Raw genomic sequence first — 19,214 nt, forward strand, 5'->3', positions numbered from 1 at the left:
TATTTTGAACACAACTAGGTACTAGATTAGGTAGTAGGTGCTCAATAAAGAGTCATGGTACCGTAAGCATGAAAGCAGCAAGGCGCACCACCTGGAAGTGTGCAAGACCCCCATTTCTACCAGGCGGGTGGGTAAGTCGAGCAAGCCCCGGGGAATGCTGACTCCGGGATGGTAAGCCACCACAGGCAACGGTGTTCCGGTCACTCATATTACATATACGGTACATAAGTAAGATCCACTTGATGCCTTCACCCGGATGTGGTGCCCCACCGCCATTTCCGGGCAATATACGGCGATGTTGTCGATGGCTTCGGTTGTTACTGTCTGTTGATTGATAATTGACTTTCTTCGTGTTCTGCAGGTGATTGACACCATTTTCCATTTCGGGTACCGGTTCTTCGAATAGATTGGCTTGCGTAGATATGCATACTGCACCGGTTGTTTGATTTTGCTTGTTTGCTGCTTGTGCCGCAATATTTCATAATTCTTGAGAATTCAATAAAGTTAAACCATCCAACGCTTTTACTGAGAAGCGTCGGTGAATATTACATACCTACATAGTTGAGGTAAGCAAACACGTGCGCCTACGCCACATACAAAATATATCAGCCACTACCAACCATGTACCGGGTAGTAGGCCTTGTTAAATGTCAGACCTCGGGCATTACCTTAATTGAAGCCATCGACCTAAGGCAGCCTTACCTAATCATGATGTTCCATAAGTCTCAGTGCTGATCGTGTCTAACAATTAAAAAAAACACCAAAGGAATTCCAGGGGGAGACTCAATTGTACGCAGCAAAAACCATCATGACCAGAGAATAAAACCACGGCCCATTCTGAGATTATGGGTATTACTTAGTGCTTTCTTCCTAAACTCTTTTTAATACTAAAAAAAACTGTAGTTAGATTTTTTTTGATGCATGGAATTCGCTTTCATTTAATTACAAACTACACATTTCAACACAAATGGCGCAGCTCTTGTCACGGTCACGTGCTCTTTTACCATACCGAACTTTAATACCAAATGCTCTCTTCCCTACACCTAGACTTTTACTGCCATGGCAGCAGCATTTAAAAACATATAAGCAAAAACGATGGAGTTCCTATTCGCCCCTAACCCCCACGTCCGATCCTCCGAGGAAGAAGGTGACCCTCACAACTCTTCGATCCATGTATAGAAAAGGGGAGCCCATCGCCATGATGACTGCCCATGATTTCCCCAGCGCGCACGTTGCCGACACCGCCGGCATGGATATCATACTTGTTGGTGACAGTCTAGCTATGGTCGCAATGGGTATGCAGGACACCAGTGAACTAACAGTAGAAGACATGCTACTTCACTGTCGATCGGTCGCACGTGCCACTAAGAGTGCCTTCACAGTAAGACCATATGCAAAGAGATAAGGATTGCTAGAGAGAAAAGAAACTGACGAACAGTAAGATTGGAGACCTTCCTATGGGATCCTATGAGATTTCACCTGAGCAGGCATTAGGAACGGCGATCCAACTCATCAAGTACGGGCGCATACACGGCGTCAAGCTTGAAGGCGGGAAAGAGATGGCCCCGACCATCGCCAAGATAAGCCAGGCTGGCATACCTGTTCTGGCACACATCGGGCTTACGCCTCAACGCCAAAATGCCCTGGGCGGGTTTAGAGTTCAGGGCAAGACATCGAAGGGCGCCATGAAAATTCTCGAAGATGCGATAGCAGTCCAGGAAGCCGGCTGTTTTGCCATGGTGTTAGAAGCTGTCCCGCCCGAGGTCGCCAGCATCATCACAAAGAAGCTAAGCGTGCCCACCATCGGGATTGGTGCCGGGAACGGCTGCTCTGGCCAAGTTCTAGTCCAGGTCGACATGTCTGGAAACTTCCAGCCGGGTCGCTTCGTGCCCAAATTTGTAAAACAGTTTGGGAACGTGTGGGCGGAGAGTTTCCGGGCCATCGAGTCTTATCGGGAAGAGGTCAAGAGTCGGCAGTTCCCAGCACCAGAACATACATATTCTATCCCTAAGGAAGAGCTCGACGCGTTCGTGAAAGATACTGAGGGGCTATGACTCAGCCTTTTCTCGCTTGTGTTAAATCCGCATTATACCAATTCCCGTTGAAAATAAGATGGGTATGCGTGCATTGTAATAGTTTAGATGTATCAAAATTGATAGGCGAATGGGGAAAGCCATAGGTGGGTGGGTGGTGTTGTTTCCAAGACCCAAGACATTGCATAAATCAGCCAAAGGCAGGTGTGATTGAATAAAATACAATCAAATGATCGGATGAATCCTTGAAGCACTGTGGGCGGTTGTTTAGCGATTCATAATTCATAGACAGTTCGAGAAGGAATAATAATACTAGACATACCCTATGCAAGTTGCCGACAATCTCATCCAGAGCGGGGGCAAAGGTGCTGTTCACGTAGAGAAATAGGCCCTGGGTTGGTTCGAGTCGCAGTGCTTTACGCAGGTGAGACACGACAGCTTCGAACTTTTGTGTCGCGCCTATACGTCTCACTGGGCGCTCGATCTGATGAATAGACCCGGCAGCCCTGAACCGAACGAGTATCTTCTCTTGTTCAAACTCACCGGCACTGGCAAGAGCCGCGCTTGCATCCTGAGGCAAGGCCGTGAGAACAGCTGAGGCAGCCATGGTAAGCGGGATTTCAGGCGAAGCTGGTCTATCCGCGATGGGGGTAGCTGGAGGTGATGGAGAGGGAACGTCTGGGTATTCCATATTGCCTAGGCAGGTATCTAAGATAGATGATGGATGTAATGCAAACTGATGTCGTCGGGTATATATACCTCTAAAGAGAGCAAAGGAAAGGGAGACTTTCAGGAAGATTCAGTGTTTCTAACCTAAGGTGTGAGTAATCTCAGCCAATAATTGAGGTTGATATTGGATGACTCGAAGTACTACCTGGGAAGCTTCGAAATTTCAATGTTACTCCTGGCTGAGGTTTAACCTACGGCAGGTACATAAGCGCTGTGGATGATAAGGGATAGTTAAGGGATAATAAGGTTCCAAGTTATTGGGGAGCCAAAGTCGATGGTGGTGCGGGACGGGGCAGATCACAGACCCCGGTACCCCGGTCAGATCATTGCCCGACCCCACGTCTAGTGCATGTATTGTACATAGGTACATAGAGTGCCTCAATAATCATTGATATCATTTTTATCTTCCAAGGTTCTGTCATCTACCGTCCCTCCTCTGTCATCTACCATCCCTCCTCCATCATCCATCATCCCTCATTTATCATCTATCATTTACATAGACAAAGATAAAGCATCGCCAACTACCAAAAACTCCCAATCACGGCAACTCTGCCTCAATAATCCCCTCAAAGTCCCGACTGTCTATCCAAATCTTGACCAGTTTCAATCCAGCGTCCTCTATCAACTTGGTCCATGCTGCTTCCGTTCTCTCACAAGCAGAGAAGAGCCCCAACATGTTCATGTCCATTCCAGTCTGGTAGATTGTAGCCCCTGTACGTGGAATCACGATGTCACTGATAAGAATCTTTGAATACCCCTTCTTCATCGCCGGCTTGATATTCTTCAGAATTTGCACTGCCACTTGGTCCGGCCAGTCGTGAAATACACAGTGGAAGAAGTACGCCCGACTCCCTATCACACATTAGTTCTGGGTTTATACTTCCCCATATTATGGGTCATAAGGCGGGTAGGAAACTTGCCGTGGACGGGCTGGGGTTCAAATAAGCTATGCACCATGGGTTTGATCTTATCTGTGGTAATATTCGCCCCCGCGATGACATCGTCAAGGTCTTGCAGGACCAAGGAACCAGCTGGCACATCCGGATGTTTGTCCAGAAACCTGAATAGGTCAATGCCATGATGGCCACCTAGATCGACCACTAATGGTGCCCCCGAGAAGAGATCAGCGCCCTGGATCAAGGTTTCCGTGTCGTAGTATTGCGGCCATGGCGTCTTATACTTGGACCATTCAGTCATGGAGCTACTGAAACCTTCCTGATACTCCGGGTTCGCCATGCATCTCTCAAAGAACGCCAGTCCTTCCGGGTTTCCATCACTATAAGCAGACACTCTCGGATCTCGAGGCTCTCGATACGATGTCTTCGCCAAAAATGATGGCAAATTCGTACTACACACCTCCCAGTGGTACGGCCTTCGGTATATTAGTGTCTTCGAAAATCATGCATAGGGTATAATTCTTACCTGGCTAGCATGGCTCCCGAGACTCTAATAGAGTCATCGCCCAATGCTTGCGAGAATTGAGTAAGTTTGTATCGATCCTCGCCCGTCTCCTCTATGATGTGCGCGGCTCCCAGTAGGCGGAGTGAGCGACCTTACCACTTGTCAATTGTCAACTGTACAGCAAGAGCACTCAAGGAAACTTACCAAGCAGGTTCAAATCGCACTCCTTTTCTGTCAGCTTGGCCAACTCCTCGAGCGACTTTTCGCCGCCTCCTGCTGCCACCCACCCTTTCCAAAGGCCTAAGTCCAGGCTAATTTTCAGTGTTGCAAATACTATGGGTTCCAAGAAAGAGATGTTATGAAACCTCTCCTCGAGTGTTTCCACGCGACTGATCATCTTCCGCGCACTATTCAGTAGCTGAAGCCTCTCCTTTTCACGGCCCTTGAAGTCGGCCACCATCAACTCTTCGAGTTTGGTCGTCACTGATTCGATACTTCCTTCCATTGGTGACATTGTCGATGGTGTGATTGACCTGATAAACAAAGTACTTAGGTGAGTCATATATGACGGGATATTTGAACTCTCATGAACTAAACACCATCCACACCTGGCGAGATGAATGTCATAAATACTATCACAACTCGCCGCAATCCTGCAATGTCCTTATTCAGCACTTCGGTGTTTATAAAGTATTTCCGTGTTACCGCGGTGCAATATAAGGATAGAAGATGGATATGCCTAGTAGCCATGTGGCGCGTTATGATTGTAGCAGCATTCCTTGACCGGCACCGTTAACCCGTCCGATCGTGTCTCCGAATGAGACCAAAACCACCTGTGTCGGAGATAGGAATGCAATTTTGTCAGTATCCAGATCTTGTGAACGGATCGTCGATGATTGCATCGCGCCCCCGGAGTTCTCGGAGAGGTTCGTGTCACTTCACTCGGCAGTTTTTGAGTAACCATTGATGGCCGGATGTAGTTAATGGTAGTAATTGTGACTGGATGAGCAAGCATTCGATAATCCATCAGTTACTATAACCTCGGTAGCAAGCAAGCGTTCCTCAAAGCACACAGTGAGTGAGGAGATGGTTGCCATGGACGAGCCATGGGAATAAAAAGAGTCGTGTCGTGGCCAAGCACTCACTCACGGATGTCCCGGGAGTGGAAAAACTGGCGAAGGCTACCTACCTACTCCGAGTAGAGAATTATTGACACCAACATTAGATATTGACAACCGACGCGCAAAGGTTTGAAGTGTAGAAAAATGCCGACGTAGCCTTAGAAAGACGAGACGATATCAGTAACGTTGGCTACAACACGGGATCCTACACACACACCTGACGCCTTCGACGTCACATCCATCGCCTAACGGCATCGATGGGTGGGGGGTACACACGCAGATTACGGGAACGGTACTTGCGTTGTGATTTGGTCGCGGAGTAAAGGCCCATGGGGGTGGGAAATGTCGCGGGGACTAACCGCTTCGCCGGTGAGGGTGTTGGTGCCTGGATAAGTCGAAGCCCAGTCCAATCCAGGAAGCGATCACCCCGCTCGCCGACGTTGGGTGTAGGTAGGTAGGTGTTCCATCTCGTGCCAGCCTTGAGTTGGCATTTTTTCTATTTCCCGGACCCCTATTACTAAGCAGGTATCAAAGTACCAGCTATATCGAAATTTCAGGAATCGGGCATGTCGCCATTGCCCCCTTTTCATTACAACCACCTCACAATAAGTCTCCTAAATACAATTTGATGCCCATATACACGCAACATTCATTCTGAGTATTTGACTATTGAAAACGAAAGCGTTGCAACCCCTTTCCAATCATTCTTTCGCTGATCTTAACTTCCTTGACGGTCTTGACCTGAACTTCATCATGATTTCCCTCTCTGGCCCAGAGTGGCCTTATGTATAAGAGGTTCCAGCTGGCAACTGGAGTACACTAACGGACACCTTAAATTCGTTGTTTAAGATAATACTTTTAATGCACGGCAAATGCTAAGCTCCTACATGCACTGGTCTTGATACCTGACTTACTTCCGCATCTGCCGCCTGGTCAATCCGGCGATGCATAGATTCGAGCTGCATCAGTTCATACCTATACATAACCAGTCTGTACCCATTCGACTGGTACGGTGTCTGTGCTACTCGAGATTGAACATTGGCTTCCAAGAGTCCCATATATCAAGCTCAGGGGAACCCACGTGACACCCTTTTCAAAGACCTGTCTCTCCAGCAACCATCTTCGACGTGCTCAATATCTTACAAGCTACGGTAGCTACAAATAGAAAAGCAAGCTTTCGATATAGCCCTAGTTTCAGACTACCTAGGTTTATATGAATATATTTAAGCCATGGATGTAGCGAGACTTTATGACGATTGAAGATGGGAACGGTCGATGCGCTTTAAATATCTCCAGATCTGGTCACCGCTGCTGCCCACTGCCAAGATGGACTTATAAAATAAACTGGTAAAGATAGAAAAGAAGAGAAGTGGTATTTCTTGAACATGATTTTCACATGTTACATTTACCCAATAATGTGTCACGGCTAAAAAAGGGCCCTTCAAGGTGATAGGGGGGTATGTGGGATCCACTATAAAAAAGTACCTACCTGCCTAACTTATAAGGGGCGCAAAGCACCCTCGCGAGAGAGTGAGCTGGGCCATACACGTCCAATATACCTACTCCGAAATTCGCTCTCCGTACGCCATCCACCAAGAACACAAATCTAAGTATATCTCTTACAAGACTCGGTCGCTAAGGCAGAGAAGGTTGAGTAAGAGTCTGGTGGGCTGCATCTATATGTAGCCCCCATAGTCGTTAGGGGGATCTTGGAGGTCCCTGCGCAACAACAATGTTGTTCTGCGTCTTCTAAGTTTTAGTTTGTGACAGGATGAATTCGTTCCCAATCGAGACAAACATCGTATAGAAATCGAAATCGACGCAAAAGACCCTCATAGATTCGGGGCAAGTTACTTGGACACTACAATATATAATAATCGATATGCCTTTGTTACGTCATTATAAATCTGGAATATGATATCCACCGTGAATAATGGCACTGTCGTTAGCTATTTGCCGCACCATGATTTACAACCATAAGATCATGGCAAACGGAGATATCGTCCGTCTCCTCGGATGTTAACAACTAGATTGCCTAAGTCGTGGCATGGAGATCACGGTCAAAGGGTTCCGCGGAGCACTTTTGGATGGAATGCATGCGGCACGGAGACAGTAACACAGAGATCCCTCCCAAGCGATTATGTTTCTGTTCAAAATAGATACGGCACGTATTAGGGGATACCTGAAATATGAAGTAAAAGGGGAAGCAATAAGGAGGCGCGGGGCAAACGAGTGCGTGATTTAGAGCCGCATATAACAGAAGTTCATGCAGAATACCGAGAACTGGAGACGCTTACACGGGATGAGAGAGAGGTATAATGTAAATACTATAGGTACCTCCGATGATAGAAACTATAAAGATATTCTGTATTAAGCTGCTCTAATACCCAGGTAAATAGCACAATTTGATTTTGGTTATTCAAATCGATCATCAAGGTTGCCCGTTGTGTACCTACCTTCAAGCCATGCATTTCCTAGCACTGCTTGGTCTGCTATCCGCCGTATCCATCGGCAGCGGAAGCACCATTTACAAATCCTCGCAAGCAAAAGGGCATGAAGATGAAATCTCCGGCACTGATCCTCTATCCTCCCGTTTCGGTCAAGACCTAGTTAGTAGATACTCCTATCCATGAGCTAGATAGCAAGATGGAATAACTCATGTTCTATTAGCCTAGGCTCTGTGGCTCGCCTGCCACTACGCTGAGAACGATAGCTGATGACAGGAGGCATGTGAGGAAGGATGGTGTTTCCTCAACGACGGCTGGCACGAATATTCCTGATATCAAACCAATCAATACTGTGAAAAAGTCGGCCAACACGACGGCAGTTAAGGAGAAGCCTACCACATTCAATACTACATTAACCAGTTTAACACCCCCCGATTTCAAGCCCATAAATACACTGAGAAGACCTAGTAGCGTGAAGAGCCTGATTTTCCCTTCTATTACCGGCTCTACTACCCACTCTGCCACCCGTTCTGCAACCAACGCTGATGCCAACTCCTCATTAAGGGGTACAACCACCCAAAGTAGTAGGACTACCAATACACTAGAGGAGCCCAGCAACACGAAGAGCATTGAGACATCTCGTGCCAAGAGTTCTACGTCAACCCGCTTAGCACCCCCGGATTTCAAACCTATCAATACATTGGAACGGCCTAGTACCTCAAAGACTATTGATAAGCAGCCCACCAATGCAACACCTACCGGTCATAGCCAACATAGTACACATGCTCCTAACTCAACCTCTGCCGTCTCATCGCCTACCAACTCAAAGCCCACCAACTCAACATCTACCAGCTCAGCACTTACCAATGATAATCAACATAGTACAAGGGTCTCCAGCTTAACGCCTACCACTCATAACGAGCCTGGCACAAATATTCCCATCTTAACACCTACTAGTTCAACGTCTACTAGCTCAACAACTGCAGCACATGTCCTATTTACTTTACCAGCTGAAGCCGTTTTCGTTACGCTTCCAGACTATACAGCCACTACGCCAACGTATATCACTACAACCTCACCGGGAGGGCATGATCCCACTATAGTTCCAGGTAAGCAACCTTGAAAGTCACGGCGAGTATCCCAATTTCTTGCTAACGTGGGATAAAAGTTATTATTCCTTTCAAGGGACCCCCTCAAGTTTGCTTTAATTGCTTCAACGTGTTTCCACCTAATATTCAAATTGATACCCCAAAAATATGCATCCAACTGTTCAAAAGCTTGATTAGAAGCTGTCCACCGGACGAGATAAAAAATAAGGATAGTGAGAATAATAACAAGGACGACAACAAGGACGACAACAAGGATGAGAAGCAAGATGACACCAAGTCAACATCAGCTGAAGAGTCCACCAAGACAAGCTGCACCACCACTCAAACAGCATTTTACAAGAGCATCGGCTGTACTGCCACAGCCACAAACCAGCCAGACCCCTCATGCTCAACGACAACTTACAGTACGGTGACTGGATGCCATCCCACCGCGTCGTCCACAACAGTAACCACATACCATACAGAGACGACTCCTGAGGTATGTTCGCCAAGAACATGCGGCCGCAAGACCTGCCCTCACAGCCCCAAGACCTTGAAAGGGACGACGGGAAAGAAGGCACGCGGATTTGAAGAGTATAAGTACTACCCTCTACTAAAGCGCGGGGACGAAAGCAACGGCGACTGGGTCGATCCCAGCGACTATCCGTCTACCCAACAATTCATGATTGGCGAGGTCAAGAAGATGTCCCAGTCGCCCTCTCCCGAGCACAAAATTGTCAGGTGGACCAGCCCACCCGAGGGCGAAGACGTTGATATGGACTCAGACGACGGTGAACTACCGACCTCCGAAACCCTCGTATTCGGGGACAAGCCCGCTTCCCTGGCCATGACAGATCTCTACGGCTGCACCGGGCTCCTGGTGGTGTCGACGAGGGGCGCGTGGATGATGCACATATGGGAGCCCGTGTTCCCGGCCACGGACGACGCGGACGCAGACGACGACTTTTTCGAAGACCACGTCCTTAGTCCCATCACCCAATCCTGGCCCCTCGACCACATGTGGCACCAGTACCACGCGTACTCCCTCGACGACCTGCGCAGCGCGATACACGAGCCGCCGGAGTACGGCCACATGTTCGGCAAGGACCGCGACGATGTTCCGGATACGCACATATACATCGCCACGCCACGAGTGCCAATATGGTTTACCTTTGTCCGTGACCCAGACAATAACAATAGAATCACCGGCCTGCGTGACCTGCGCGGCCATCCCCTGACCAACGAGCAACTAGCGGACGAGAACGCGAACGCAGGCACCGTGCGGTACGTGTCGCGAATCCGGCAAATGGCGCACTACCTCCTCGACTTTCTGTCCTCAAACGTAGTGGACGCAAAGCTCCAGGTCACCGACTACGCGTACAGGTACCTGTCCATAGAGAAGTACATCGAGATCGACGGCCGCCGGCCTAATCCGGCAGAAGCGTACGACAACTTCGGAGACGAGCACTTCCGCACACATCGCGGGAAGATGCTCGTGCAGTACCAGCCGGGGAAGTGTGACGGCCGAAAGGCGTCGTGGCGCGCGTTTGTCGAGGGGAAAGAAGTGGGATACTTTGAATGGGAGCCGTCGCCGAGCCAGATATTCAAAGAAAGAGTGGGAGCTCGCGCGGAAGACGGCTGGGCTTGTCCGCCGAGGACCAGCAAGACGGAGGAGAGCAAGACTACTGGAACGACGCGTACCACCAAGGAATCTACCACCAATGGATCTACTACGAAGGAGCCGGCTTCTAAGCAGTCTACTGCTAAGGAATCTACCACCAAGGAGTCAACCACTAAGCAGCCTACCACCAATGAGTCTACTACCAAGGAATCTACCACCATGAAGTTCACGACCAGGACAGAGACACCAACAAGCACACTTCAAACAGCTCACCCCACGCCCACAGCCTCACCAACCCCTATCCACGCCACCCCCTGCTCCCAATCCTCCTGCTCCAAGCGCTCCTGCCCCCACGGCGGCAAAGCCAGCTGCCTACCCCTCAACCTCCTCCTCCCCCTCAACGCCGGAGTCCAGCGTATCTGCTCGTGCCCCCAACCCTCTCCCTCTCCCTCTCCCTCTCCCTCTCCCCCTCCCTCCTACTGCACCCTGCACATCTGGGAGCGGTCCTCCGGCCCCCTCGACGGCGTCCTCGCAACCCTGACCCTGCGCAACGCGAGCGCCGGCGCCTCCCCACCACCACTACACGTGCAGTCGACGCCTCACGGCCGCATGGCATGGAACGAGACCGTCTCCCTCCTTGCCAAGGACACGGGGCTGCCCCACACGCTCGAGGTGCAGTTCACGACGACGCTGCCGAAGGGCGTGGCGCCGGCGGAGTGCGTCGGCGCCGACGTGGCGTGTTCGCCGTCGCGGTACCGGGAGTGGATCGTTGCGTTCAGCTATGGGGGTGTCAGGTGGGAGGATGTGCAGACGGGCACGGGGAAGGGGGAGGCGTACTGCGCGAGTGAGGGGTGGAAGTTGAAGCCGTTGCCGAGTCGGGATTTGGAGTGTCGGTTTCCTTGCTGAGATGGAGATGGATGGATGGATGGATGGATGGGTTTGTTGGAAGGGAGGGTTGGGTATGGTTGCTTAGTTGGGGAGTCGTCATTATTGTCTGTAGCGGTCGTTTTCTGGGCCGACACATAGGTACTAGGTAGGCTATTAAGTCTTCACGAAATCCCCAAATAAAGTCCCATTTTGGTATTACGTTTCTGGCATGGCCATTTATTCTCTTATTCATGGAGCGAGATGAAGCTGCGAACGTGTGGGGTTTTCTTTTCTTTTTTTTTTTTGGGGGGGGGGGCTGAAAATAGGGGTAAAACACAGCATGGTGCAAAGGCCTGGGAGTTTTCGTTTCTCGCGATTTATTCTACATTGGCATGCTAGGTATCTCTTCCCAATACAGGCAACTAACTCTTCTAAAAAAAAGCAGAATAATTCTTCAGGTTAGATTAATTTTTCCCAATTTCTATTATTGGACGAAGTTTAGAATGATTCTCGCGAATAGGGGGTTCTCGCTACGGTAAGCTAGGTTAGTATCCAGGTACCTAAGGTAGGTGCTTATTCAGATCACGTCAGTCCAAGTTCTCAAGTTGGATATTTTGAATTCACCCCCTTTCGTAAACTACTACTTATACATACGCAACCTGCCTAGTAATCATCTGATATAGCTAGGTAGGTACCAATTGTCTGCCCTATCGCTTCGTAGGGCCTAGATGTTGTCGCGTTTGAAACTTGCTCCAGTTACTACCTACTATCTAGGTACGTAGGTAGGTAGGCAGTAACAATATTTTCACACACCATCTAACTATTTAACACCCCTACCGAAACCCTGCATACCGAACCTCCTCCGCCGGGCCTACCGTGGAATGTTAGAATATGAGAAGAGGGAAACACCTTCGCCACCCATGCATATTGGGTACAATGACCAACCGATCCAGGTAGAATTTTATGCCCAGACTCCATGCCTAGCGGTTCACCATTTTCCCATTGTACGATAAGATTGGCTGTCGAAAGTCCAATCGCTCTCCGACGAAATCGAAAACAACTCAGAATGCCAGAAGGATTGTAAGAATTGGGTATCATCGCACTGCGAATGCTAGTGAAAGGATAGAGCAAAAATTAAAAATAGGTTATAAAGATGATCGATTCCCGGCGACTAGTGGCACAAGCCACCAAATTCTACGAACGTGAATTGAAGGTACTAATCTGCTGTCAAAGCGTTTTAGGACAACTCGTCACTTTCCTGGAGAGATGGTGTCCTGGACGAGAAGGATTTCGGTTTGGGCGCGCGTTGAAGCTGGTAAAGGAGATTATCTAGCTCGGTCCAGTTCTCGCCGTCGTCAGCAAATTTGCGATGCTTCTTGGATAGAATATGCTAGAAAGATTGTCAGTTAGCCAGGCACCTAAGCACGTAAAGGTCTTCGTTCGAAAGGCTGGACATACCTCATCAAAATCGGCATATTTTTCTGCACAATTTTCGCAATATCCAGGTTTAAGATCGCTCTTCTTGGACTTTGCCGTCTCACGTTTCTCTGCACGCGCAGTGACCTTGACGTTCTGACGCAAATCCTTATCAGTCACATTATCTTCCACCGCCTCTAGCTTTCGACTTGAGGTGCGACTGAGGTTCAATGTCCGTTTGACTGGAACGTCGTCTCGCAAGCTTATTTCAGCATTGCGACGAGAGCTCAAGTCTTGTGAAGTCGCAGTACTATTGCGCTTCAGGACCTGACGTTGAAGATCGTGAACTTCCTTGCTCAAGCCAGTGATAACTCCCGGAGTAGTGGCAGTTGAAGAGACCATCTGAGATCGAATTGCTGATGTTATATTCGAAGGCTGGACACCAGAAGCAACTGGTTCACCGCCAAATAGCCGAGTAGCAGCACGACCAGTGAATGCATTGGACCGAGAGTCCGCCGCTTGGCCGAAGGGGAACCTGGATGAGTTAGACATCTCAAACGAGGTAACGCTAGAGCCTCGAGAGTGGCTATTCTCCATCTCGCCCAATGATCGCTTTCCTGTTATAGGTTTCGGTGGCTCCATCTTTGCGGGATGAAGGACAGGTTTATTTTCAGCAGCAGCAGCAGCAGCAGCAGCAGTCGCAGCAGCAGTAGTAGCCCTAGTCTCTTGGGTTTTCGGTTTAGGTTGAGGCCGGGGCTCCCTGGGTTCATACTCCTCGATGAACGGGCAACGTCCCAGAGCAGCAGTCCGGAACTGTGGCCATTCTCCCCTTGATTTGTCGGCAACCTTCTTATATTCTTTGACCATGATGGGTTTCTGCTTCTCGTCCATATCATATATGTATATATACGGGCCTTTAAACAAATGCAGTTCTTGATCATTAACGGTAGGGTCTCGGTCGGATCGTCCGTTGACACGCTCATTATGAAGAAGGCGTAGCAAGTTACGGTCTTCGGCAGTACGAGGTTCGGCCTCCCTAATCTTTCGAGAACCGTACGCGATTTCCGCACTGACGTATGGATCGGTTTCGAGGAGCAGTGACAGCATGCGTTGCAACTTGTCCAATGACCATATCTTCTTCCCCATCTCTCTGGCGCGAAGAAGCACATCCATATTCCGCTTCGGCTGACTTATGGATTCATCAAGAGTCTGCGAGGGCATTTTTCGGGCCCGGATATCTCTATTAAAGAGATTCTGTCTCACAGAAGCCTCCGACAATCGAGTTAACAAAGAAGGATTAATTGTTTTAACTTCACCATGGTGATGCTCTTGCTCCTGCTCCTGATCATTCTCTTGATGCTTATCGGTACCAGTTTCCTCTTCATCTCGGCGGGTTACGCTCTTTTCGGAAGGGATAGGTCGTGTCGTAACGACGTGTGTGATTTCAATGGAGAAGAAAGCCGCTTCGCGCTGCACGAATATACTGTAAGTCAACCATGTTAATCAAAATCGAGTATCCTAGATTACTTACACCACCTAGGGCCGAAATTTGCTTGGCCAACTTCTTATGAGCATCGTTGGGAACCTTTTCAAGATAGAAGACAAGCTTCGGGAACCTAGCCCGATGATGCTGTTGCCAAACTTGTATATCTTCTATATCCTTTTCGGTGTATCTGGGGGTGCTCGTGGTGGTATGCTGTTGGTGTTGCTGGTGCTGGCCAGATCTCTCCCTGGCCAACTTATTTTCGTAGCTGTTCGCATTACGTCGTGTTTGTATAGGAATTTGGCTCTTAGGTACCCGCTGATTTTGGGAAGGAGACTTCAATGAGCGTTGAGTGCCCCCTTCAATGATCTGTTTCTTAGCTGGAGGTGGTTGGCCATATTGATCCTCTCGCTGGACTTGAGCTGAGGGACGTTTGTTTTTAGCAAAGAGCCCGGGGTTTCGTATGGGGGAGTTGGCAATATTCTGGTTATTTGACAGGGGAACTCGACGACCAGACATGACGGACCGAGGTGCGGGAGTCGGCGATAATGATGTAGCTGCCATATAAATGTTAAATTATTTCATGTACTTTATTTAATAAGCACCAAATAATTTTTTGGAAAGCTTAAACTCTGTTGACCAATGAAATATTTAAGTGATTGTTGGGTGTGGTGATGCTCGAGTAAACCACCTAGGTACAACAAAGTTCAAGGTTTGGTTGAACTTTGAGGGGGGTTAAAAGAAAAAACGGTTGCCGTTGAAATAAGTTAGTAAAAAAAAAAAAAAAAAAAAAAAGTAAAAGTGTAGTGGAAGTGGAACTCTGTTGATTTATGTCCTGTGTCTCTGCGTGTTAACCTGACTCTCGAAATGCTGAATGCTGAATGCTGAATGGTGGTGATGGAGTCAGATAAAGATGGATTTTGGTTTTGCACGCGACTAAAATCGTGACACAAGGAGCCGAGTTTTAAAGGGTACAACACGGGCAGAGCATCCGGCGTCAGGAGAACATTGAGATAAAATTGAAAGAGATTTTCAATCTCAAAATACTCAATGGCTCAAAAGACGCGAGAATGACTTGAAAAGACAAGGATGCAACGGTGCAACGGGGTGTGGGAGTCGAGTCGAAAACCAGAATATGGAAAGCTTGAAGCTGGCAGGTGGGCAAATGATAGAGTAGAATTCAAAGAAGCTGAAGCTTTTTTAGGCGTGACTGGGTCAGTGCGTTCTGGCCACTAACAATTTCCCTCAATCAACAACAAACAGCTGGAAAGCACCTTAACTGTAGTGAAATGGAAGGCGCACGGTCCAATTTGCATCACTAAACGTCCCCACTAGCCATGTGCCACGGCAACCAGAGGGCAACTGCTACTATGTACAATAACAACTACCCCACCTTGTAATGCATTATGTACATAATGAATGTTTTTTATGTAGGTACAGCAGTAGCTATGCATTTAGCCATAAGGTACTGGGTAGTACTGGATACTGTGCTACATACCTAGTAGAATTGCTTACCTAAAGCAACAATCCTATTGATCCAATTGATTGAATTTGATTGATTGATTGATTGCTCTTCTAAGCAAGATGAAGAAATAGAAAAATGATAATGATCGACTTTACACGTCCACATAACAACGTCGAGGTCGGAGATCAAGGGACTGAGTAATTGGCCTGGAAAACATTCATTTGTATCCAAAGTTTTCATTCTCATACAAGAACAATTAAACCTCAAAATACCCTCTCATTACCGAAAGAGGTAATGCTGTGAGTAATCCGGTGACCCAATTGGTTCTTTTTTTTCCCTCGATATCTTCTTAAATATGAACCTTCGACAATTGCCACTACGGCAAATAGAGCGATATCTTCAACGTTACTCGAGTCCATTCACTCCTCAATTGGTACGATCCATATCGACGACACGCTCTTCTCCTCGATTCTCGTCTCGCCCACGCCATACAATTCCAGAATGTAAACCAATTTCAAAATCCGCACGCACATACTCTACGACTGTGCCAGCCTCCGACCTTCTCTTCGGCCAACCCGTTCACGAAACCCACCCGCACCTCCTCAGACCCGGAGAGCTGACGCGCGGTATTACTGCCCAGGAATACCACGAGCGTCGCGCCGCTCTATGTCATTCCCTTCCACCCAATTCCGCCGTCCTTCTTCCCTCAGCAACCCTCAAATACCGTTCAGGCGCCGTGTTTCACAACTTCCGTCAGGAATCCAACTTTCTCTACCTTACTGGCTTTTCAGAGCCTGATTCCTTGGCTATATTGAGGAAAACTGGCAGTGAATTAGGCGATTATACTTTTCACCTGTACTGCAGACCAAAGGACCCTAAAAAAGAGCAATGGAATGGGCCCTGGAGTGGTGTCGATGCAGCAAGGGACGTTTGGAATGCGGATGAGACTGGAGATATTGCCCAAGTTCAGAGCCTACTAATTGATGCGCTCAAGGGCGTCAAGAATCTTTTCACCGATGCGGAATTGGCTCAGAATGGTGCTTCCACAAGAATTGGCGATCTTGTGCGCTCCGCAGCTCCACATGCGGCTACCCCTCCTTTAAAGTCCTATGTCAATAATCTACGCGCCGTCAAGTCCTCCGCTGAAATTGCCAACATGCGACATGCGGGGCGTGAATCCGGCCGGGTCCTGACGGATGCCATGCGCCAATCGTGGAAGTCCGAAAAGCAGCTCGCCGCGTTTCTCGAATATGGATACCAAAAGTCTGGCCTAGATGGCCAAGCCTACATCCCCGTAGTAGCTGGCGGGTCTAAAGCATTGCTGATCCACTATGTCCTCAACAACGGCATGCTGAATGATTCCGAATTCGTCCTCGTTGACGCAGGCGGGGAGTACGGAACGTACATTACAGACATAACAAGGACATGGCCTATCTCTTGCAAGTTCAGTCAGCCACAGAAAGATCTGTACAATGCCGTTTTGCGTGCCCAGCGGTCGTCTGTCTCTCTATGCCGCGCTAGCGCCAATGTCACGCTAGACAAGCTGCACCAAATCACAGAAAATGGACTCCGCGACCAACTGCAGCAACTCGGCTTCGACCTGAGCGGAGACGCCATGAGCATTCTGTTCCCCCACCACGTTGGCCATTACATCGGGCTAGATGTCCACGACGTGCCAGGCTATCCCCGAAACGTGATTCTGAAGGCCGGCCACTGCATTACCATCGAGCCCGGCATCTACGTGCCGGACGACGAGAGATGGCCCAAGGCCTTCCGGGGTCTAGGCATCCGTATCGAGGATAGCGTGTGCGTCGGTGATGACGACCCCCTCATTCTTACTACTGAGGCCGTCAAGGAGGTCGACGACATTGAGGCTTTGAGTTGGTAGAAGATATAACCCCCCAACAAACGAATCCGGAAAATCTTCTCCGTGAAAGCACCCATTATTCAGACGCCCCAAGAAAGACGTGGTTGTAAGAATACAGCATATTGGGTGAAAAATTGGCGGTTCATGCATTTTACATGTGATACCAGGAGTTACGAAAGCATGGTGGTATGCAGGTATCTACCTACCTACTTACATGTAGGTGCATAGGTAACCTAGATGATGATTGATGATGGATGTATTAACGCTGGGTAGGGGAATGGAAGGAAAAAACACTCTACTACATGATATATAAACCTGCCTGCCTTGGTGCTGCAGATAGATGCAGTACCAAGCACATATCAAGACAGAAAAAACAGGAATAAGAAGCCACTCTTGATAAACCAGACCCCTCCATCTATCCCGCCCCCCCTTTTTCTTCACCCCTTATTTGCCAGTTAAGAGGATGTAAGTTCTAGATGCTGGAGATACTGTAGGCATGTAGGCATGTAGGTATCATGTGTAAGTGCGATTCATACCTAAAATACAAGATACGTAAACCATCCATCCATCCAATTCGCCGACGTTCTCTCAACAAATTCATACAGACCTACGACCTATAACTATACCTACCTATATATATTAGGTAAATATGTGACTACACAACTACCTCGGTAGTGTATTTGGGCAACAGTTGTGTCCCACACGATGCCCTACCGCGAAGTAACAGTAATAACCAAAACAGCGAAACTTTACTGTCACATGGATGTTCTAGTTTTATGTGCCCAGTGCCCAGTGCCCAGTGCCCAGTGCCGTACATACCTACCTACCTATGTAGCATTGAAGTAATACTATGTAGGTTCGTACATAGTACATACATACATAATGTAGACGTGCATGGTACATACATACAGGATGTATGTACATTGCAGATGCGTGCGTATGAAGCCTACCCAATTAAACAAATTGCCATTCAAAGCCGTCGCATTGCCCCAAAGCGTAATGCGCGCGCCCCCTTTGCCAAGGGTTCGATCGTACGATGCTTTGGACAGCACAGCTCCGGTTCAGGGGGGGCTAGCTACATACCTATTACCCAGGTAGTTTACACCTGGTAGCTAAATTAACGGGCACAGGGGAAAATTCACTCAAATCTGAGGTAAGATTGGAACAGTTGGATTTGCGCGCAGAAAAAAGTTTCAGCCTGTAGGCTGTGGGCTTCTTTTTTATTAAAAATAATATGTGTTTGAATGCGCGTTCGTCTCTTGGAAGAGATTTGGTAAATATCGATACCTTAGGTATAGTAGTAGAAAGATGTAGGTACGCTAGGTATCAAAACAGGACAGAAAATTCCCGTACATCCCAAAATCCGCTGCCGCTCCGTTTTGAAGCTTCTCGCAAGCGTGCCCTTCTGTCGGGACTTAAACTCATAAAGAAAAATAATAAAAATGTCCCCCATATGCCTTTTTTCTTTTTCATTCCTTCGTCATGAACCGCTCTGAGCAGTCCTACTCGAAACTGATAATCCTCCCAAAAACGCCATAACCATGCCTAAGCGGCAGCGCCCCCATATGAGAAGCTATTCATCTAATCCCGAATGCTTGCTCTGTTTAGTAGTCGAAAAGTCGATTCTCAGGAACCCAGACATGCAACCCGACATGGTATTTACCGAACTCCGAAAT

At 48.3% G+C, this 19,214-nt stretch overlaps 6 protein-coding genes across 6 annotated transcripts; 3 read left to right on the forward strand and 3 right to left on the reverse strand.

Moving 5' to 3' along the window:
- Positions 1 to 762: 762 nt before the first annotated feature.
- On the forward strand, positions 763 to 2,378 carry GGS25DRAFT_486819 (Phosphoenolpyruvate/pyruvate domain-containing protein). Its single transcript, XM_049260664.1, has one exon. The coding sequence runs from the start codon at positions 1,458 to 1,460 to the stop codon at positions 2,052 to 2,054; it is 597 nt and encodes a 198-aa protein (XP_049117902.1). The 5' UTR covers positions 763 to 1,457; the 3' UTR covers positions 2,055 to 2,378.
- GGS25DRAFT_239520 (ubiquitin-like autophagy protein Apg12) lies at positions 1,994 to 2,992 on the reverse strand. The gene is made up of 3 exons (XM_049257095.1): positions 2,793 to 2,992; positions 2,356 to 2,741; positions 1,994 to 2,286 (listed from the first exon to the last, which is right to left on the reverse strand). Exons 2-3 carry the CDS (start codon positions 2,722 to 2,724, stop codon positions 2,224 to 2,226), a joined length of 432 nt encoding a protein of 143 aa, XP_049117903.1. The 5' UTR covers positions 2,725 to 2,741; positions 2,793 to 2,992; the 3' UTR covers positions 1,994 to 2,223.
- On the reverse strand, positions 2,829 to 4,677 carry GGS25DRAFT_530916 (putative O-methyltransferase; the record flags this gene model as incomplete). Its single annotated transcript, XM_049265437.1, has 4 exons — positions 2,829 to 3,610; positions 3,679 to 4,134; positions 4,185 to 4,314; positions 4,368 to 4,677. 4 exons carry the CDS (start codon positions 4,675 to 4,677, stop codon positions 3,301 to 3,303), a joined length of 1,206 nt encoding a protein of 401 aa, XP_049117904.1. The 3' UTR covers positions 2,829 to 3,300.
- A 3,072-nt stretch (positions 4,678 to 7,749) lies between these two features.
- Positions 7,750 to 11,613, forward strand: GGS25DRAFT_530919 (uncharacterized protein; the record flags this gene model as incomplete). Its single annotated transcript, XM_049265438.1, has 3 exons — positions 7,750 to 7,893; positions 7,955 to 8,840; positions 8,900 to 11,613. 3 exons carry the CDS (start codon positions 7,750 to 7,752, stop codon positions 11,344 to 11,346), a joined length of 3,477 nt encoding a protein of 1,158 aa, XP_049117905.1. The 3' UTR covers positions 11,347 to 11,613.
- A 931-nt stretch (positions 11,614 to 12,544) lies between these two features.
- Positions 12,545 to 14,725, reverse strand: GGS25DRAFT_514003 (Dfp1/Him1, central region-domain-containing protein; the record flags this gene model as incomplete). The annotated part of the gene is made up of 3 exons (XM_049262944.1): positions 12,545 to 12,697; positions 12,766 to 14,193; positions 14,255 to 14,725. The coding sequence occupies 3 exons, from the start codon at positions 14,723 to 14,725 to the stop codon at positions 12,545 to 12,547; spliced, it is 2,052 nt and encodes a 683-aa protein (XP_049117906.1).
- Positions 14,726 to 15,784: 1,059 nt separating this feature from the next.
- On the forward strand, positions 15,785 to 17,944 carry GGS25DRAFT_486840 (aminopeptidase-like protein). The gene has a single exon (XM_049260665.1). It carries the CDS (start codon positions 16,027 to 16,029, stop codon positions 17,557 to 17,559), a length of 1,533 nt encoding a protein of 510 aa, XP_049117907.1. The 5' UTR covers positions 15,785 to 16,026; the 3' UTR covers positions 17,560 to 17,944.
- The last annotated feature ends 1,270 nt before the right edge of the window (positions 17,945 to 19,214 follow it).

Source organism: Hypoxylon fragiforme (assembly GCF_022984875.1).
Source record: "Hypoxylon fragiforme strain CBS 206.31 chromosome Unknown GGS25scaffold_4, whole genome shotgun sequence".
Taxonomy (NCBI): domain Eukaryota; kingdom Fungi; phylum Ascomycota; class Sordariomycetes; order Xylariales; family Hypoxylaceae; genus Hypoxylon; species Hypoxylon fragiforme.

What these genes read in the sequence shown, in the direction of transcription:
- GGS25DRAFT_486819 (XM_049260664.1), top strand. Translation starts at nt 1,458, where the DNA reads ATGGGATCCTATGAGATTTCACCTGAGCAGGCATTAGGAACGGCGATC.
- GGS25DRAFT_239520 (XM_049257095.1), bottom strand. Translation starts at nt 2,724, where the DNA reads ATGGAATACCCAGACGTTCCCTCTCCATCACCTCCAGCTACCCCCATC. An exon ending in TTGTCGGCAACTTGCATAGG is followed by an intron (nt 2,287 to 2,355) that starts GTATGTCTAGTA and finishes AACCGCCCACAG; the next exon opens with TGCTTCAAGGATTCATCCGA.
- GGS25DRAFT_486840 (XM_049260665.1), top strand. Translation starts at nt 16,027, where the DNA reads ATGAACCTTCGACAATTGCCACTACGGCAAATAGAGCGATATCTTCAA.